We start from the raw sequence: 19,881 nt of genomic DNA on the forward strand, positions 1-19,881 counted from the left end.
CGCGGACTCTTATGCTCCCCAATAAACATCATTAGCTGCGACGCGACGCGCCGCAACAACAGAGTTTATAGTCTCCGGCCTGTTGTGCCATTGTCTAGGTATGTCTGTGGACGGACAACAGGTCGCTTACACGACGCACAGACTGGCAATCAACGTTATTATCATCAACACACCTATGTAAGTGCATGTCGTCTGGCAGCTAGTAGTCAGTTATCGTGGCTCATTGGAACTGCACACCGCGGAATCCATTTAATACGACACTACGCAACATCTTCGCGCCGCCTTAATCCCAAAAAACCGAATACGAAGCACTTTCAGACATCGGCGCGCGTACATTAAAAGCAGCAATCGACAAAGGCGCACAGCAGAGTGTCAGCGAGACGCTTGGAGTCGCATTGAGTAGCGTTGAGTTCAACTAACAATATACAATATATTCGATTGTGCTATACGACGGATACGCGCGACCAGCCAGTTCAGTCAGTGATCTTTGTCGGTTCGTGTTAGACGTACGCGCGGTAGCTCGAAAACTCGCGAGCTCGCAGACGTTCAAAAATTAAAATAAATAGAAATCAAATATACACAACGTACTAAAATATTTTAGCACCAATAACAACAACTACAACGAAATCACTTTTGTATTTTTACAAATTTGATTTTATATATCGCTGCCATAACCGTGAAAAAGCCAAGTAAATAAAACTAAAAATAAGTTTTCGAAATTACCAAAATGGTTATATAAAATAATATGAATTTTTCTTAAACAAAAAGTGGCGAGAAAATAATTCTGCTTTGGTTTTCACTTTGAAAAAGCGCAAAAGAAGTGTGCGAGCGGCGATATTTATTTTTAAATTTTTTTTATATTGTTTTTGTGTTATTTTGTTTTGTTTGTGTGCATTTTCTCTGGTGTTCTTATGTGCCTGTGGTTTTATTGTTCATTCGCATTTTCGATATTATTGTGCTTGTATTATTTACATAAAAACAGTTGAAGAAATAAGAGAAACAGGAAAACAGACTTGTGAAGAGTGCAAAAATAGCTGAACTGCGAAAATTCATATTTGAAATTGAGCGCAAGAAAAATAAATACTTAGTTTTTTTTTTTTTTTTAATTTTAATGAATTATTGGTGGAAAGGAAGTGTACTTGAAAATTAAATTTAATTAAAAAAAAATTAAAGAAATTAAAATTTGTTTCCAATGAAGAAACATAAACAAGTATTTGAAAATAACAATTTCCAAAGGATTAGAAAAAATATTCAAATACAAATTTTAATATAATTGAAATTTATAAAATTTTTCAAAAATGTTTCAAAATATTTTTAAACTCCTGCCATTGCTTTTATATAAATACTACAACACATATATAAAATAAAAATAAAAAATACTGCAGAATTACTTTGAGTGCTGTTGAAAAATTGTTTTTTACATTAAACATACAAATATAAAAATATTAAAAATTATTGTATATATTATTTATAAAAATTTTCGCTTATAAATAAAAAAAAAAAAAAATTTTTATTTTAAAAATTGAAAAAATAATTTTTTTATTTTAAAAATTGAAAAAATTAATATTTTTTATTTTAAAAATTAAAAAAAAAAAAATTTGTTTCTTATTTTAAAAATTTAAAACTTATTGCAAGCAAATTATTAGACGACAAAAAAATATTTAAACAAAGGTGTTGCCAATGAAAAAAAATGTAAATTAATTATGATTCAAATTCTATTTGGGATCGAATATAATTTTATACATCTTAAATTATTTTTTTAATAATGTAAAAAATATGCATATATATATGTGTAAAGATTAAAAATTTAAAAAATAATTATTTTTAAAAGTCCTGTTTTTTTAGTTCAAAAATAAACTTTGGAAGGGCTTATGAAAACAGAGAAAAATAAAATATTTACAGCAAATGTTAATTAAAAAAAAAATTAACACAAATTTTACGAAAACAAAAATTTTATAAAAAAATAATAAAATACAATATTATATAAAAACAAAAAAAAAAATCAGTTTAAGAAAAATGTTAAATTTATTAATTTTTCAGAGGCAAACAGAAATTTATGAACAGCTAAAAAGATAAAAAAATATTTTTTTATGGACATTATTATATTAAAAAAAATGTTTAAAATAAAAGATAAACAACAAAAATTGTTATAAACTAATTTTAAGTTCAAAAAAATACATTTGATTAAGGAAATAATAAAAAACTGAATAAAGACACTTCGGTATTAAAAAAAATTATTTTAATAGTTTAATGAAAAATAACAGATAAAATCAATATTAAAAAAATTTTTATTTAAAAACCGTTAAAAAATTAATTTTAATTTTTATTTTATTTTTTTTACGAATTTTTTTTTTTAATTTCCCAATTTAAAAATTTTTTCTATTAATTCCGTTAATGTTTTCTAACCACTTATGGTATATTTTTAAGAACACAAAAAAGTAAGCTGAAGAGAAGAAAAAATTTACAAGGGTCTCATATTTTGTTTCTTTATTTTCTTCCTCCTTTTGCCTTCATCTAAATTCGTATGTTTGTGGCATATCCTTTCACACTACAAATCGTGCTACTAGTTAACAACAACAACAACACCAACAACTAACGAATTTTGTGTGTGATTAGTTAAATAAACGCGTACAAAAACAAAATGTCGACAAAGAAGAATGGTAATGCCGTTACGGAATTCCAATTCCCACAACCCAAAGAGAAGCAGACATGCATGGAAATTATCCACAATAGCAAGGATGGCACCTATTTTGGACGTACACCCAAAAGTTGGGGTAAGTAAATATTTTAGTAAATAGAAAGAAATTTTAACTATTGATAGAACAACAATAACAAAAATTTGCTAATAGTTTTAGTACAAACAACAATAACATGAAATTCTCCGGTTGGGAGTTACCACACTCCCGCAAGAACTAACCAATTGTCATCGCCATACATTTTAACTAAATAGCAACAACAAGAGCAACAAGCTTTTAAACTAATTAATTAGTATACAATGTTTTGAAATATGGAATGAGATAAACTAATCAAATAATTTTAAAACTTTTACTATCTAGATTATGCCTAGCAAAGTGCAAATAAATGGAGGAAAATGTAAATAAATGGTTTAATCGCTTAGCAACATATTATCTTTTGCTAATGTCATGTAAAGCGAAAGCTTACGAATATGAGGAATTCATATTAGTTTCTACTTTGGAAATAATATACCGTAAAATGCAGTGGAAATATAAACAAATGTAGGTGGTTTTAGACACATGTACATATATGTATATTGCTTGGCATCCACACATGTCTTTAGAAATATCACATACATACTCATACGTGTAATAATAGTCATATGTACATATACTATACAACAAATTTATTATCGTCGCTTTTGTAAAAATTATAGAAGCAGATAAGAAAACACTGTAGTTTTCAATAGTCAGACATACATATGTACACATTTATTTGATGACCTGGTAGGAAATCGAGTGGCAAATGAATACATATTTTCAATCCCGTAAATGTTGCTGAATCCCGAAATTTCGAGACATAATTTTTTTGAATCACATGAATAGCTCTAGAAAATTAATAATCGCTGTTAGTTAGTTATGCACATTTTTGATTTTTTACTCCGATGACTTGGAGAAATACTATGACGTTTAAAAGGAAAAAATCGAGGAGAAATAATATAGAATTGGAGGTTATAGCTATTTGTTTCAAAACATTGTTTTTACGATCGGATCATTGACTTTTGAAGCTTCGAATTATGGAGAGATATACAATACCATAAGGAACTGACTAAAATCGATAAAAGTTCATAGTTATTCTTCCCTCAAGTCACTTTATGAAAACCAAAATTTTATATTATACTTGAAAGTTAAAGAGAGCTCAGAGTATTCATTTCTTTATGAAACTATATATAAAACAAAACTTTTCCAGATAGGAAACTCTCTCTTTCGCTTAACTCAAATGTAAAATTATTCGATACTTAAAATTTTTGGAGATTTCTTCAGAGCTTAGGAGAATAAAAATTATATATTTTATTCAGTGGCGGCTCCACGGGGGGTTTTTGGAATGTGATTATTGATCATTGATCAAAAAAATCACATCAAATTATAAGCAATTATAATAAGTTACAAGATTTTTGTTGTTATTCCTATAATTCGAACTTTCTCTACATTTGTACAAGCAGTATCGCTGAAGCTCGGATGATTAATTGAGGATTGAGACCCCGTGTATCTCACATTCCATGTTATATTTTCCTTGGTTTTTGAAAGAATTCTTCTAGTACTTCATCAACTGACAGATCAATATCCCTATGAATATTCATTGATGATAGGACCATTACGCCTATCTTGACCAGTCGTATTTCGTAAATAGGTTTTAATTCTCTTTAAACTTGAAAAACTTATTTCCGGTGATGCTATTGAAACAGGCAATAACGCCAATATGCATAAAATCTTGAAAACATTCCCAAAAGACGTTTTGTTCACAGCTTCTAAAGCTTCGAGAGCATTTTGAAAATGCTTGCCTGAAGTTCGCTGTTTCCACATTTTCACCTCCGCAAGAAAGTTTTGTTCTGAACAGTTGATCACCCTTTCATAAAAAGAAAATATTTCTCGAGTTTTTTAACGTCAAATTCATACTTTGGAAAAAATACACAAAAAAAAAAAAAACAAAACGGAAAAAACGTGTGCTATAATAACTGAATTTTTTCCGGGTCCGCCACTGATTTTATTTTAGATATTTTAATATAATAGGAGACTGTAGATATTGCAATATAGTATAAAAAAGCAACCAATACTGTAACATTCTATGCTTTCGACTTTATCCCCTCTTTTTGAAACACCGAACCAACTGAATAACAGCTTAAATTTCTATCACGAAATCAGCTTAAATTTCTATCATTCAGCAGTCATGAGCTAATTTACCATTTGACTGGCAGAAATGTAGGATCTCATACTGTAAATTACATTTATATATGTATGTATCTAGGACTTATTCACTCTTAAAATCGAAATTCAGAAAGTATTTTATCGCCATATTATGAAGCCCAATAATATTCTCTTATTTTTGGAGGCATATCGAAATCTTTTCTATATGAAATCCCGACTCTAATTTGAGCATCTTGTTGGGTATTAGCTATAGTTTTGTCTTTCAAATTGTATATGGTTTCGTGATAGTCAGTATCCTTTAAGATGGTTTATAATATTTATTGGAGTCCTTTACCGTACTGTGATATGGGGTACGTACTGTTGCGAAAATGGGAATAATGTTTTGGGATTTATGATAGCTTCAGTTTGACTAAAAACAAAGTAATTCTCTAAAAATTACTGGTATAATAAGTTCTTCAAAATTGGAACTTAAAAAAAAACTGAAAATGTCTGGATCACTCTAGATCTCTCACTGGATTGTTCTCAAATTCAGAAAAAATTAGATAAACAATTAGCTTTAGGTTTAAAACATAAACTAAATTATATGAGGCAAATTTATAATTCCCAAAGTAGTCTGCTTCCAGTTGGGGTTTTACAATTTTACAATACCGTAGCCTCCTCATACGAATGCATATCGTGCAAACACTACAACATATGTAGCAGTATGCAGTACTACCAACATGCGGGCTTGAGATGTGAAATCAACTAATAGATTTACAAGTGTACTAATTAATTCAACAAATAAAACTACAACAACGATTTTATAATTAACGTACTTGGCAACAGTAAAAATATTAAAATGCAAACCACAATGAAAGGGTTACAATAAAAATACAAACAAAAACGAAGAGAGTTACTAATGTATGGGAAAATAAATAAATAATAAACAAAAATAAAAACAACAACAAAAAAACAAAAACAATAACTTAAAACCAAAACAACAAAAGCAAAAACTATAAACTAAATCAACAGAAATTCAATACAACCGCACTGCCTTCCCTAAAACAAGCGCCTCTCGTGGAACACACTATATGACGATGGGTGCAGGGCGGGAAACAATAAAATAATTACGAGTGAAGCGAAAAATTATCAAAAGTGCTGATAAGGAAATTCAACGCGCACGAAGCGACAACGACAAAAGGGCGAGCACTTACATGAACATCGTTTTGATAGATGTGGCTGGATTGATGGATTGCTGCAACGACACACCGACACACCACACATCTGTGTGAATGAATGACTGTTTGAGCGCATGATGACATGAGGAAATGATAGCGGAAAATGCATACAAATATACATGTACCGCTCAGGCAGTCACCATAGCACATGGCTTGTTAGTTGCAATGCGTGTTATCTGCCATCGTGGAGCCACAAGTCGAGTGATTACTGTCGATTAACAAAAGCAAAATCAACATAACAGCAAAGTAGAGTAATTGCACACAAATACATACAGACATACATACATATATGCAAACATAAGCGCTTTATGCTCAGCAACAAAAGCGGGTGTGTAACGCTGACGCGCGTTTTTGAATAGCCTATGAATCACTGGACAGCCGACAAGTTGTCAGGCTTGAGGTATGGGTTGGCCGCCCTTTGGCTTTTATCAGTAACGAAACATTTATATATACATTTATATGTCATAAGGAAGGAGACGGCATGCAAAAGCCGGTGATATGAATGCCTTAAGTCCACTTGACCAGTCATTTATCGGCGCGTACAAAAAAAAAAGAAATAACAGCCCGTCCGATGTCGTCAGCGACGTTTCCAAGTCCATTTGGCGACACGCAAAGCAGGCATGTACTCTACTATGGCTAACGACTGGCCATGGACACAAGTCACAAGGTGTTGTCATTAGACAAGACAGCCGTATGCATGTAAATATGTATGCAAGTGGATATGTTATACATATTATGTATGTCCCACTAGCTTTGCATATGACCTAGTCAAAGGTTTTGCAATTAAATTATGACTGTTTTGTTTGACTAGTGGCATAGAGGAATTCTTATAAATCGATATTTCTGATAGGACGCCAAAAATAATAGTGTAAAGAATAGAGTCAACTCTAACGTGGAAATTAAGAAAGCCAAGAAATTAATCTTTATTCTACAAAGATTGTACGATAAATTTTCAGGTTTTAAAGTTGACTCCAGACCGCAGAACCTGTCATATGTCCACTTGATAACCCTGAGACCGCTAATGAACTTGTATTCCAGTTACAAAATTCGGCTTGTCCGTAATCTCCGTAATTAGTAGATAAGTTATTTAAGGTTAATTTTTCTCCTTGAGAACTTCCCTAGTAACAATGATATTTTAATAGCAATATTTCTAAAGCTACGATCCAACGTCTAGAGAACCTTTTGGCGACTGAACTTTTTTATAGAGTGGATCTAAATAGTTGAACTTTCTTGACAGGGTCTCAAACCTATTTTTTCTTTACATAAAACAGATATTGAATATATTTTTTATATGAGCGAATGTATAAGGAGATCTCCTTTACGAGATTACTTTAACAATGTTGGAAAAAATGTAATGAACTGTTTTAATCAAATTCAGAAGGGCTCTGCCAAGCCTATGGTACTATTATATGATTTTAGCTATTTTTAGCTATGTACAGCTACTGGCGTACGCAGATGATATCGATATCATTGGAAACAACACCCGCGCCGTTAGTTCTGCTTTTTCCAGACTGGATAAGGAAGCGAAGCGTATGGGTCTGGTGGGCAATTGAAAAGTAAAGTCCTCTCTCGACGAACGAAAACTAAACTCTACAAGTCCCTCATCATTCCCGTCCTACTTAATGGTGCAGAAACGTGGACGAGTTTTCGAGAGAAAGGTTTTGCGGAAGATTTATGGTCCCTTACACATTGGCAACGGCGAATACCGCAGACGATGGAACGATGAGCTGTATGTGTTATTCGACGACGTAGACATAGTCCAGGGAATAAAAAAACAGCGACTACGCCGGCTAGGTCATGTTGTTCGAATGGATGAAAGTGCTCCAGCTCTGAAAGTATTCGATGCAGTACCCGCTGGTGAAACCGAGGAAGAGGGAGACCTCCACTCCGATGGAAGGACCAGGTGGAGAGGGACATGGCTTCGCTTGGTATAACCAATTGGCGCCAAACTGCCAGAAGGAGGGATACGTGGCGCGCTGTTTTGGACTCGCCAGTCAAGAAGAAGAAGAAGCTATTTATGCTTGGTTAAAGTATGTTTTCCAAGTTAAAAATCGATATTATGAAAATTAATATTAGCGACATTTCAAAGCTAGATGATGGGACAATTAAAAAGTTCAGCCAACGTAGCTGCAGGATACTCTTTGAATTCGTACGAGTTCTGCTCATTGTTTCCGCCATTTTCTAAAAATTTGTGAATGGTGTGCGAATAATATTTATTAAAGTAATAAAAATAAGTAAAATCGACTATAGACTATTTCCTTAAATTTTATAATTATGTTCTTGCCTTAGTAAACAAATTTGTATTTTTTTAAATAAAATAAAAAATATTTTTTTTTATAGAAACCGTTTTTAGACTACTTTTATGAATATTCAAGCAAACAGAGGCGGATTTTAATTCGGTCAAGTACTGGCCAATCGGCAGCATTCCTTAAAATTCTACAGGTCTACAAACTTTGCTTCCGCCGTTTTCAAATGATGCACTGGTCGATTAAATCTTTTTATATCGATCTTGGACATTTGTGCCAACATTAACCAACAAAATATTTGTAGAGATCTGTTTGCACCCCAAACTTATTCTCAACTGAAAATGTCACTTTTGGAGCCGAATTCTCGACATTTGCGGGAATGTCTCTAGGATCAAGCACTGGTCGATTAAATCGATTAAATCGTTTTATGTCGATCTTGGACATTTATGTCAACATTAACCCAACAAAATATTTGTAGAGATCTGTTTGCATCACAAACTTATTCTCAACTGAAAAAATGTCACTTCTTGAGCCGAATTCTCGACATTTGTACGGAATACGCATGCTGCCAGAAAGATGGTCAAAAGTAGTTGCTAGCGACGGCCAATATTTGAATAATATTTTTGTAACCGTTATACAAAAAAGCCTTGAATTTACAAAAAAAAAAAAAAAACGGCGGAAGCAAAGTTGTAGACCAATTGTAAAATGTTTTATGCCGATACAACAAATTCTACAACTATGACACTAAACAATAAGTGCTTCCCGTTGGTTTAATTTCATAGAAATGACTGACTTTTTCCCTAAAAATTTAAAAAAAATAATAAAAAATTTTTAATATTTTTTCTTCATTCAATCCTGAGGATCATTCTTTAATCAACAGATTTTTAAGAAATCTTAAGCAAATTTAAATGTATTAATTTCATTTTTACAGAATTATTGAATTTAATTTATTAAATATTTTAATATAATAAAATTAATTTAATTACTAGAGAAATGGCTCTGAGGTTTATAAACCACAAAGAATTTTATATCAAAATCATACAAGTTGTGGAATGCATTCACAATTAAAAATTTTACTCTTACTTATGTAACACGCAATTACTCTGCGGTCACTTTAATAACCGACCAACTTCCTTATCATGTAGTAAAAGAGCAATACAAAACTTTGTAAACAAAAAACTTGACACATATGCGGTTATCAATGTGGCTTCAAAATTAGGGCAGTGTCCTCAAATAGTTTTTTTTTCACATTGTGTATAGGAAAACATGAAAGCAGGTGGTCAGCGTGTAAGAATTTTAGAACAGGTACATTTGTATGTATGAAAATATATGAGGTTACAAGGTAGCAACTAATTTAGCGTTGGTGTGGGTCAGTGGGTGGTGGCGCACCTAAAATAAAGCGTGTCAAAAACGTTTGCATGCAACGAAAATGAAGTGAGGGAAGAATACTATGAGTGACTGTTAATAACAAAATTTGCTGTTACTGTTAACATTAACTCTTACTGTAAAGATTTGCTGTTAATATTAACATTCACTGTTATGAACTATGTTACTGTTGTTGTACGAACAAAATGCTGCTGTAGACATGCGCCAAAAGGTTAACAACCTGTCTTGGCGGGACTGTACAACGTTTGCATATCCTGCTTGAGTACAGCTACACAAGCACCCACATCCCCACAAGCAGATGTGCAGTACTCATGAACGTAAATTATTTTACTACGCCACTACGACACTGAATACAAGTGCTGCTGTAACAGTGCAGCCAAGTTGGAGAATGGCGAATGCAATATGAGCGCCAGGACATTTTTGCAAGGACTTGCCTATTTATTATATTACTATATCACTTTTTAATACATACAGTTAAATATATATGTATATATAAAGGTATTATAGTGAAAATAGTGAAAGTATATACACAGCGCACCTCGTCCTCACCTGTCAGCCTACAATAACGAACGCGCCTGCAACAAAAACAACAACAACATTAACAATAATAGTGACAAATCGCCTTGAATGACAAATAAATATCCAAGTCAATGTATTAACCGTATGTTGCGCTAACAAAAATATGGCATTTATACTCATATTTACACAGTCACTCACTCAGTTGATGACTCAGGCCAGTCATTGGTGTAGGAAAATTATCACTGATTAGTGGTCATTAGTGCGAGGACATGTGGGACAGCTGTTTGTTGACTTAAGTTGTAGCAAGCAACTTTGATTATATTTTTTCAGTTTTCAAAAGCTGATTGATGTCTATAAAATGCTGGTTTATTATCATAAGGACCAATGGGTCACAGGTTGTGGTAAAGGACCACCGACTGGCGTTAGTAATTGACTATTGATACATGAATGTGTTTGTTAATGAAGTAACTAAAAGGAAATATACATTTTACGGTTATGGTTCGTTTGACACTTGGAGCACATTATTAATGCAATTTATTGTGTGTGAAGAATTTAGATTGGGTTTCAGAGGCAGGCCTTTGCCAATATATATATACTTCTCAAGCATAAATAAAGATTTGTGAGACTATATTTGGGTACTACTGGTTTATATATCTAAATACCAACAAAATTCTGGTTACCCGATATTGTCCATTCGTTTCACTGATTTTTTTTTTCGAAAGTCTGTTTTATTGAAAATTTTTGATTTATTGATCGACTGGAATCACAATATTTAACCCATGGATCCAGATTTGAAGTTACTCGTCATAGCATTGAATTCGCTCGAGGGTTTTTAAACACTCGCGTAGAGCTCGTAATTTGTTTCAATTTAAAGTTCTTTTTTGACGATATTCAGAAAAGTGTTTTTCAAGTAGAATTGCTTCGAAACTTCAACTTTCGAAAGTTTTCAAAGATCGTTTCAAAATATTTGAGAACTATCAATCAAATTTCTTCGACACATTTTCCGTAAGCTGCCTCTACTTGAGGATTGAGTAGTTTAAATAATTTTCTGAAGACGGGCTATTTTATATTTATCGTAATATACTAATGTAGTTGCCAAAATATAGCAAGACCCATAATTTGGAGAGATAATTGGTGTAGTTTAGACTAAATCGTCAATGAAAGAATAATATGATTCCTCTTTCGAATTCTACTCTGTCTTAAGTGTATTAAAACACTTCCGAAGGTTTTTTAAATCTATCTAGTCTAAAAATATATTGTTGTTGTTGTAAACTGAATAAAAAATATCATTACAACTCCTTTACTTTAAATCAATTTAGCCTCGACTGTCCCAAGATCTGTGACCGTATCATAGTAACTAATGATACTGAATAGTTATAATAATAACATAAGTGATTTTGATTTCGATAGCTAACCTGAGTACGAGTTTCATGGATAACCTCAAAATAGTGAATAAATTAATTTAATATGAATCCGAACGTTGTGATCCCGTAACTCTTAGGACATAGTTTAGAATCTAATTCGATGCCAATATAATATGGATGGATTTTAGCTTATAACGGGTGATTTTTTTGAGGTTAGGATTTTCATGCATTAGTATTTGACAGATCACGTGGGATTTCAGACATGGTGTCAAAGAGAAAGATGCTCAGTATGCTTTGACATTTCATCATGAATAGACTTACTAACGAGCAACGCTTGCAAATCATTGAATTTTATTACCAAAATCAGTGTTCGGTTCGAAATGTGTTTCGCGCTTTACGTCCGATTTATGGTCTACATAATCGACCAAGTGAGCAAACAATTAATGCGATTGTGACCAAGTTTCGCACTCAGTTTACTTTATTGGACATTAAACCAACCACACGAATGCGTACAGTGCGTACAGAAGAGAATATTGCGTCTGTTTCTGAGAGTGTGGCTGAAGACCGTGAAATGTCGATTCGTCGCCGTTCGCAGCAATTGGGTTTGTGTTATTCGACCACATGGAAGATTTTACGCAAAGATCTTGGTGTAAAACCGTATAAAATACAGCTCGTGCAAGAACTGAAGCCGAACGATCTGCCACAACGTCGAATTTTCAGTGAATGGGCCCTAGAAAAGTTGGCAGAAAATCCGCTTTTTTATCGACAAATTTTGTTCAGCGATGAGGCTCATTTCTGGTTGAATGGCTACGTAAATAAGCAAAATTGCCGCATTTGGGGTGAAGAGCAACCAGAAGCCGTTCAAGAACTGCCCATGCATCCCGAAAAATGCACTGTTTGGTGTGGTTTGTACGCTGGTGGAATCATTGGACCGTATTTTTTCAAAGATGCTGTTGGACGCAACGTTACGGTGAATGGCGATCGCTATCGTTCGATGCTAACAAACTTTTTGTTGCCAAAAATGGAAGAACTGAACTTGGTTGACATGTGGTTTCAACAAGATGGCGCTACATGCCACACAGCTCGCGATTCTATGGCCATTTTGAGGGAAAACTTCGGAGAACAATTCATCTCAAGAAATGGACCCGTAAGTTGGCCACCAAGATCATGCGATTTAACGCCTTTAGACTATTTTTTGTGGGGCTACGTCAAGTCTAAAGTCTACAGAAATAAGCCAGCAACTATTCCAGCTTTGGAAGACAACATTTCCGAAGAAATTCGGGCTATTCCGGCCGAAATGCTCGAAAAAGTTGCCCAAAATTGGACTTTCCGAATGGACCACCTAAGACGCAGCCGCGGTCAACATTTAAATGAAATTATCTTCAAAAAGTAAATGTCATGAACCAATCTAACGTTTCAAATAAAGAACCGATGAGATTTTGCAAATTTTATGCGTTTTTTTTTTTTAAAAAGTTATCAAGCTCTTTAGAATAGAGTAAAGTACCTTATTTTAGGAAAGAAGAACTGTGAAGGTCAACCGTATGATACACTCTATAATTGCTCCATTTGAGAGTAGTGCAAATTTGATGAAGAATGTTCACTCTAGATAATCACTATATTTCGAATGAAGGATCAAGAGAACAATTCGAACAACAACAGACTCGATTTTTATGAGAACAAAACCTCAAAACATATGGCTAATGATTGATGCAGTCTGCAAAATTCAAAACTTGTAGAATCCAATCAGTCTCAAACGAATTTGTTTGATGGCATTTACAGCATAAAAGACAAACGAACGCCAAAAACAAATTGAGACACGTCGCTAACGAGTGTACGTAAATTCCAAAAAACATTAACCAGACGCTTTAGCCCTGAGCAGCATATAGTGCAACTTTTTTCGAATGTATATAGATATTGATAGATATGTATGAAGGGTTAAGTGCACGCTGAGGCCACATGCACAGTAGCAACCCCATTCATGATTTCATTTACTAGCGTTAAATGAGTACAGCGTATGGCTATGTGCTGAGCGTGTCAAGGATATTTTCGCATGGCATCGCTTTGTTGAGGTTTCTGGTGCATTGTACATGCGTCCGGCGAATGCACGGTGCAATGTACGCGAATGAAAACAACGGTTATTGCGAATAACTATGTAGATGCATTGGTTCGCAGTATGAACTAGTTGTATTTAGTAATGTGTGAAGATTTATACGCGCATTATTCCATTTAAGGTCCTTTGAACTCGACATAAAACAAGGAATATCGCGCTCATCTGAAGGATTAACGGCGTCAATTGTGGCGTTGAAAGGCGGCCAAGTGACATGATAGTAAAAGCGGGAGATGTTAGTTTTTAACAAGTATTTAGAACAAAGCTTAATGATATAATTATCAAAAAAAATCTTTCAGACATTTTTTGAAAATTTTACAAAAGCATAAATATGGAAAAAAAAAGTTGAAATTCTGTATTTTCTGGTATTTAAATGGAAAATATTTTTATTTTAAAAATATTTAAAAACAATTTTTCTAATTTTCCTAAAACTTTTTTGCTTTCCATAAAATTTTCTTCCGTAAAAAATGTAATTTCTTTCCGCCACAAAAAATTTTCTTCGAACATCTAACCTCTCAATACAAAAATAGAAATGTGTAATTATTATTTTCTCCCATTTAAACGCCAATTCGGCACATCGACATACAAAACACATACAATTTTTAAGTGTATACATACATATATATGTATATTTTTGAAAATCAGATACATTTAGACTTACATATGTACATATGTAGATGAACACATGTCTGGTGCGTACAATGCCAAACAAAGTGTGCGTTGAACTTAGCAACAGTTTGGAGATGTGCTGATTTCAAAAGCAAACAAAAAACGCCGCCCACTTATGACGTACGGAAAACTGGTGTGGGGTAGAAAAACCAGAGAAATAATGGAAAGAAAATTGGCACAAATTCGACAGTTCAAGTTAAATATTAATAAGCATATAAATTTAGGCAGCCGCCAATTGAGATGAACGCAATCGTAGCAAATAAACATACAGAATTATATATTATATGAATTTACATAATTTGGTAAAAGATTGATTTAACTGTATATTTTTGTAACTAGACACATTAATGTGCTATTTAAGTTTTGAGTTATATAAATAAATTACATGATGGATTTATTTGGAAGTGATTATCAGTAAGAATACACATAATACACATAAGCGAATACTTCGTTAAGTTACTTTAATACATTTTTTAGTAGCTTTGAGGGGTTAGGGGTAGTCAGAGACACGAACAGATGAGAATTTTCGGTATTTTTGTTTGCTATTTTTCAAAATTAATAAAATGGCGGCCTCAGAAACTTTTTTTCTAGATTTTCGGAAAAAAACCAACAGTTAATTGGTCTAAAAAAATCGAAATTGTTTGAAAAACAAAAAAAGCTTCGATCAGGCCCAGGATTATTATGTATTCTAAAAACTGTAGAAATTTCATTAAAATCTACTGAACGGTTTTCGAGTTACAGTTGTCACCAGTTCAAAAACATAGTTTCGAATAAAACTCACTTAAAGTTTCACATTAGCATTTTAGAGTGCCCTTTGTTATGTGTCGAATAACTCGAAAAGTAATTATCGGATCAACTTCAAATTTTCTGAGAATATTTTTGAGATATTATACGTAACAAAATTGCAAATAAAAAAAACAAAAATTATTAGGTCTACAACTTTGCTTCCGCCGTTTTATTGTAAATTTAAGTTTTTTTATACTCTCGCAACAAAAGTTGCTAAAGAGAGTATTATAGTTTTGTTCACATAACGGTTGTTTTGTAACACCCAAAACTAAACGAGTTAGATATAGGGCTTTATATACCAAAGTGATCAGGGTGAAGAGTGGAGTTCAAATCCGAATGTCTGTCTGGCCGTCCGTCCGTCCATCCGCCCGCCGTCCGTCTGTGCAAGCTGTAACTTGAGTAAAAATTAAGATATCTTGACTTGGCACACGTATTTCCTGCCACCATAGGAAGTTTGCTTTCGAAAATGAGCAAAATCGGATCACTGCCACGCCCACAAAATGGCGAAAACCGAAAACACATAAAGTGCCATAACTAAGCAATAAATAAAGCAATGAAAATAAAATTTGGTATGAAGGATCGCACTATAAAGGGTCATATTTGGATGTAATGTTTTTGGGGAAGTGGGCGTGGCCCCGCCCCCTACTAAGTTTTTTGTACATATCTCGCAAACCAATAGAGCTATATAAACCAAACTTTCTGCAGTCGTTTTTTTAGCCACTTCCTAATACAGTCCAAAAATGAAAGAAATCGGATAATAACCACGCCCACTTACCATACAAAAGTAAGGTTGAAAATTACTAAAAGTGGGTTAACTCATTAACTAAAAACGTCAGAAACACTAAATTTCACATAAGAAATGGCAGATGGAAGCTGCACTCAGATTTTTTTACAAAATGGTCAAAAACTACTCAGGAACTACTCTACCGATTTCAATGAAACTTGGTTTGTAATAGTTTCCTTACATCCCAATGATATGTTGTGAAAATAGGCCAAATCGCTTCACAACCACGCCTACTTCCTATATACCAGAATTTTGAAGACTATCTGAATCGCTTACTTTACAATATATAAAGTAAGCACTAGCGGTGCAGAACTTTGCACAAATACTATGTTAATAGTGGCAGCCCCATTCTAAAAATCGCCGAAATCGGACCATAGGTTTTTAAGGACCCATATATCGAACACGAGGACCTCGGTGCTTCTAACCTAATATTATGGTTTCCAACTTTCAATGGACTTTATACAATATATATGACGAATATGTGGGTCAAATTGTGTATTATATAATATAAATAAAGTTAAATAAATAAATTGCGACAGTATAAAATGTTCGGTTACACTCGAACTTAGCCCTTCCTTACTTGTTTTATAGATAGCTTTTTATCCCTTTATCGGGCATATTCGAATATGTGATTATCCATAAATAACCAATCAGTAATTACTTGTGCAATCTTTTCGATATTTCAATCTACCAATAATATAATTCCAATCTATTAATAATCTATATTAGTAAGAGGATATTCGAATATGCGATTCATTTACGTATTTTCGAATATCATTAACCATAATTTTTCGAAATTCGAAACAAAAGAAGTTTTCCAAAACATCTTGATTTCAATAATGATTTCGACATACAAATATACGTTTTTTTCCTTCTAACTCCAGTAATACTCGAATAGTGGATCGAAAAATTCGTTTAAAGGTCACAATTCTGTAAATTATCTCCAAATATGAGTTAGCTGGTACCCGAATATCGCTATATTTGACTTTAATTAAAATTTTATGTTCTTTTTACAAGTTCATTTGATCAAGTTCAGTAATGATTATAGTGCTTCGAATATTCGATTTGTTCGTCTAACTGTTCTGATATTGGAATATTGGATCTATTCATATGCTTGTAACATTCGTTAAGGTGGCAATTCTTATAATGTCAATAATGCTTATACGAGTTTCATAAAAATATTTTTTCCATTTTAGGCTCTTAGTCAATTTGGGTTTATCGATCACTTTGTTTAATGTTCTTCAAAAGACAGACTTATATACTATCTTGTGCTGAATTAAACTGCTGAACTTTGTGTTACTTTCAAAGCAAAGTTTTCTATTAAAGGCCCAGCTTTCAAACAAAACTAACGGCCAGGTGACGAATCGAACACATTTGTTGTAATGGATTTATGCGTTATTACCAAAACTCAACGTGTACATTTCGATACTAACAAAGCGCAAGACATTGCGAATGATATGGAATGTTGACGTTATCACGGTATTATCGTTATCAAAACTAATCGTTTCATAAAATTTTATACAAATATGTTTATGTACATAGGGATAATTTTAATATGATATTAGTAAGCACGTTTGTACTTATACTAATATTTACATTAACAAACGTTAAAAATTGTATTCACAATTGAAATTATGAGTATTTAATATGCTTAAGCGTATTAAGTATTTAATATATTTGTGTATATTAAGGCAGATATTTTGCTCTAAATAAATACTAATTTGCCATCAGAACTAAGCCGAACGTATGACGACGTTGCGTTATTGAAAAGCTTTTGCACTTCTATTCACACCGATCGTTTATCGATCGATTGTTTAAACAAATAGACGCGATCGATTTGGATGCGTATACGCATACTTATACATAGAATACATATAAAAGTACATAGAAATTGTTATTTGCAATTCATTTTGCATAAAAGTGTTGTTGTTGAAAACTATATAAAGCTTACTGCAAAAAACTTGCTGAAAAAAAACATACATTTAGACAGGGAAGGTCGCATTTTCCACTATATACATACGTATATACAAAAGTCGAGGGTATATATGTACATATGTATGCATGTAGTCCACATAACAATTCCATTCGATTTAATTATGTCAGCGCATTAAAGTAACTTACTTACTAAGTGAATTTAAATAGTTAGTGTAACGGAATTGTACGAACACGCATGCAGATTAATAGCACAGAGAACATGATGTTAAGACAGCGACAAGTGAGGGGTGCTATCGTGTATTAGCATGTAAACTACTATTGATTCTAAAGGGTGATTTTTTAAGAGCTTGATAACTTTTTTTAAAAAAAAAACGCATAAAATTTGCAAAATCTCATCGGTTCTTTATTTGAAACGTTAGATTGGTTCATGACATTTACTTTTTGAAGATAATTTCATTTAAATGTTGACCGCGGCTGCGTCTTAGGTGGTCCATTCGGAAAGTCCAATTTTGGGCAACTTTTTCGAGCATTTCGGCCGGAATAGCCCGAATTTCTTCGGAAATGTTGTCTTCCAAAGCTGGAATAGTTGCTGGCTTATTTCTGTAGACTTTAGACTTGACGTAGCCCCACAAAAAATAGTCTAAAGGCGTTAAATCGCATGATCTTGGTGGCCAACTTACGGGTCCATTTCTTGAGATGAATTGTTCTCCGAAGTTTTCCCTCAAAATGGCCATAGAATCGCGAGCTGTGTGGCATGTAGCGCCATCTTGTTGAAACCACATGTCAACCAAGTTCAGTTCTTCCATTTTTGGCAACAAAAAGTTTGTTAGCATCGAACGATAGCGATCGCCATTCACCGTAACGTTGCGTCCAACAGCATCTTTGAAAAAATACGGTCCAATGATTCCACCAGCGTACAAACCACACCAAACAGTGCATTTTTCGGGATGCATGGGCAGTTCTTGAACGGCTTCTGGTTGCTCTTCACCCCAAATGCGGCAATTTTGCTTATTTACGTAGCCATTCAACCAGAAATGAGCCTCATCGCTGAACAAAATTTGTCGATAAAAAAGCGGATTTTCTGCCAACTTTTCTAGGGCCCATTCACTGAAAATTCGACGTTGTGGCAGATCGTTCGGCTTCAGTTCTTGCACGAGCTGTATTTTATACGGTTTTACACCAAGATCTTTGCGTAAAATCTTCCATGTGGTCGAATAACACAAACCCAATTGCTGCGAACGGCGACGAATCGACATTTCACGGTCTTCAGCCACACTCTCAGAAACAGACGCAATATTCTCTTCTGTACGCACTGTACGCATTCGTGTGGTTGGTTTAATGTCCAATAAAGTAAACTGAGTGCGAAACTTGGTCACAATCGCATTAATTGTTTGCTCACTTGGTCGATTATGTAGACCATAAATCGGACGTAAAGCGCGAAACACATTTCGAACCGAACACTGATTTTGGTAATAAAATTCAATGATTTGCAAGCGTTGCTCGTTAGTAAGTCTATTCATGATGAAATGTCAAAGCATACTGAGCATCTTTCTCTTTGACACCATGTCTGAAATCCCACGTGATCTGTCAAATACTAATGCATGAAAATCCTAACCTCAAAAAAATCACCCGTTATTATGAAATTCCGCTTTGATGGGTGGCTAAGTATTTGATTGGCGTTGACAAAGTGATAAAATGTTTAAACTAATTGTAATTATTTGCAGTCAATCGATAGAGCTCACGACACAACAAATTCAAGTTCAAGTTCGTTTAAGTAAGTATTAGAAAGTGTAAAACAAAATAAATTTATTTCGCATATCTTAGTTTAATAAATATCAGAATAGTTGTAAGAACGATATATACACTGAAGAAAATATTTCTCCGAAGTATTTCTACTCTGAACATTTTCATTCCAAATTTAAATATTATTATTTGACAGAATTGAAAGTCTTGAGAGAAAGTTTACTCGCAATGACGTATTAGCGAGT

The 19,881-nt window shown here is 33.4% G+C and overlaps 1 protein-coding gene across 1 annotated transcript in view; it reads left to right on the forward strand.

The window, feature by feature from the left end:
• Nucleotides 1–231: 231 nt before the first annotated feature.
• Nucleotides 232–19,881, forward strand: part of LOC105217886 (sodium/potassium-transporting ATPase subunit beta-1) — a 53,020-nt gene continuing 33,370 nt past the window's right edge. The window contains exons 1-2 of the mRNA XM_011193125.3: nt 232–689; nt 2,568–2,774. Coding sequence (XP_011191427.1) covers nt 2,642–2,774 — 133 coding nt within the window. The 5' untranslated portion in view covers nt 232–689; nt 2,568–2,641. The remainder of the gene's footprint in view (nt 690–2,567; nt 2,775–19,881) is intronic.

The sequence above is a fragment of the Zeugodacus cucurbitae genome, chromosome 3, assembly GCF_028554725.1.
Source record: "Zeugodacus cucurbitae isolate PBARC_wt_2022May chromosome 3, idZeuCucr1.2, whole genome shotgun sequence".
Lineage (NCBI taxonomy): Eukaryota > Metazoa > Arthropoda > Insecta > Diptera > Tephritidae > Zeugodacus > Zeugodacus cucurbitae.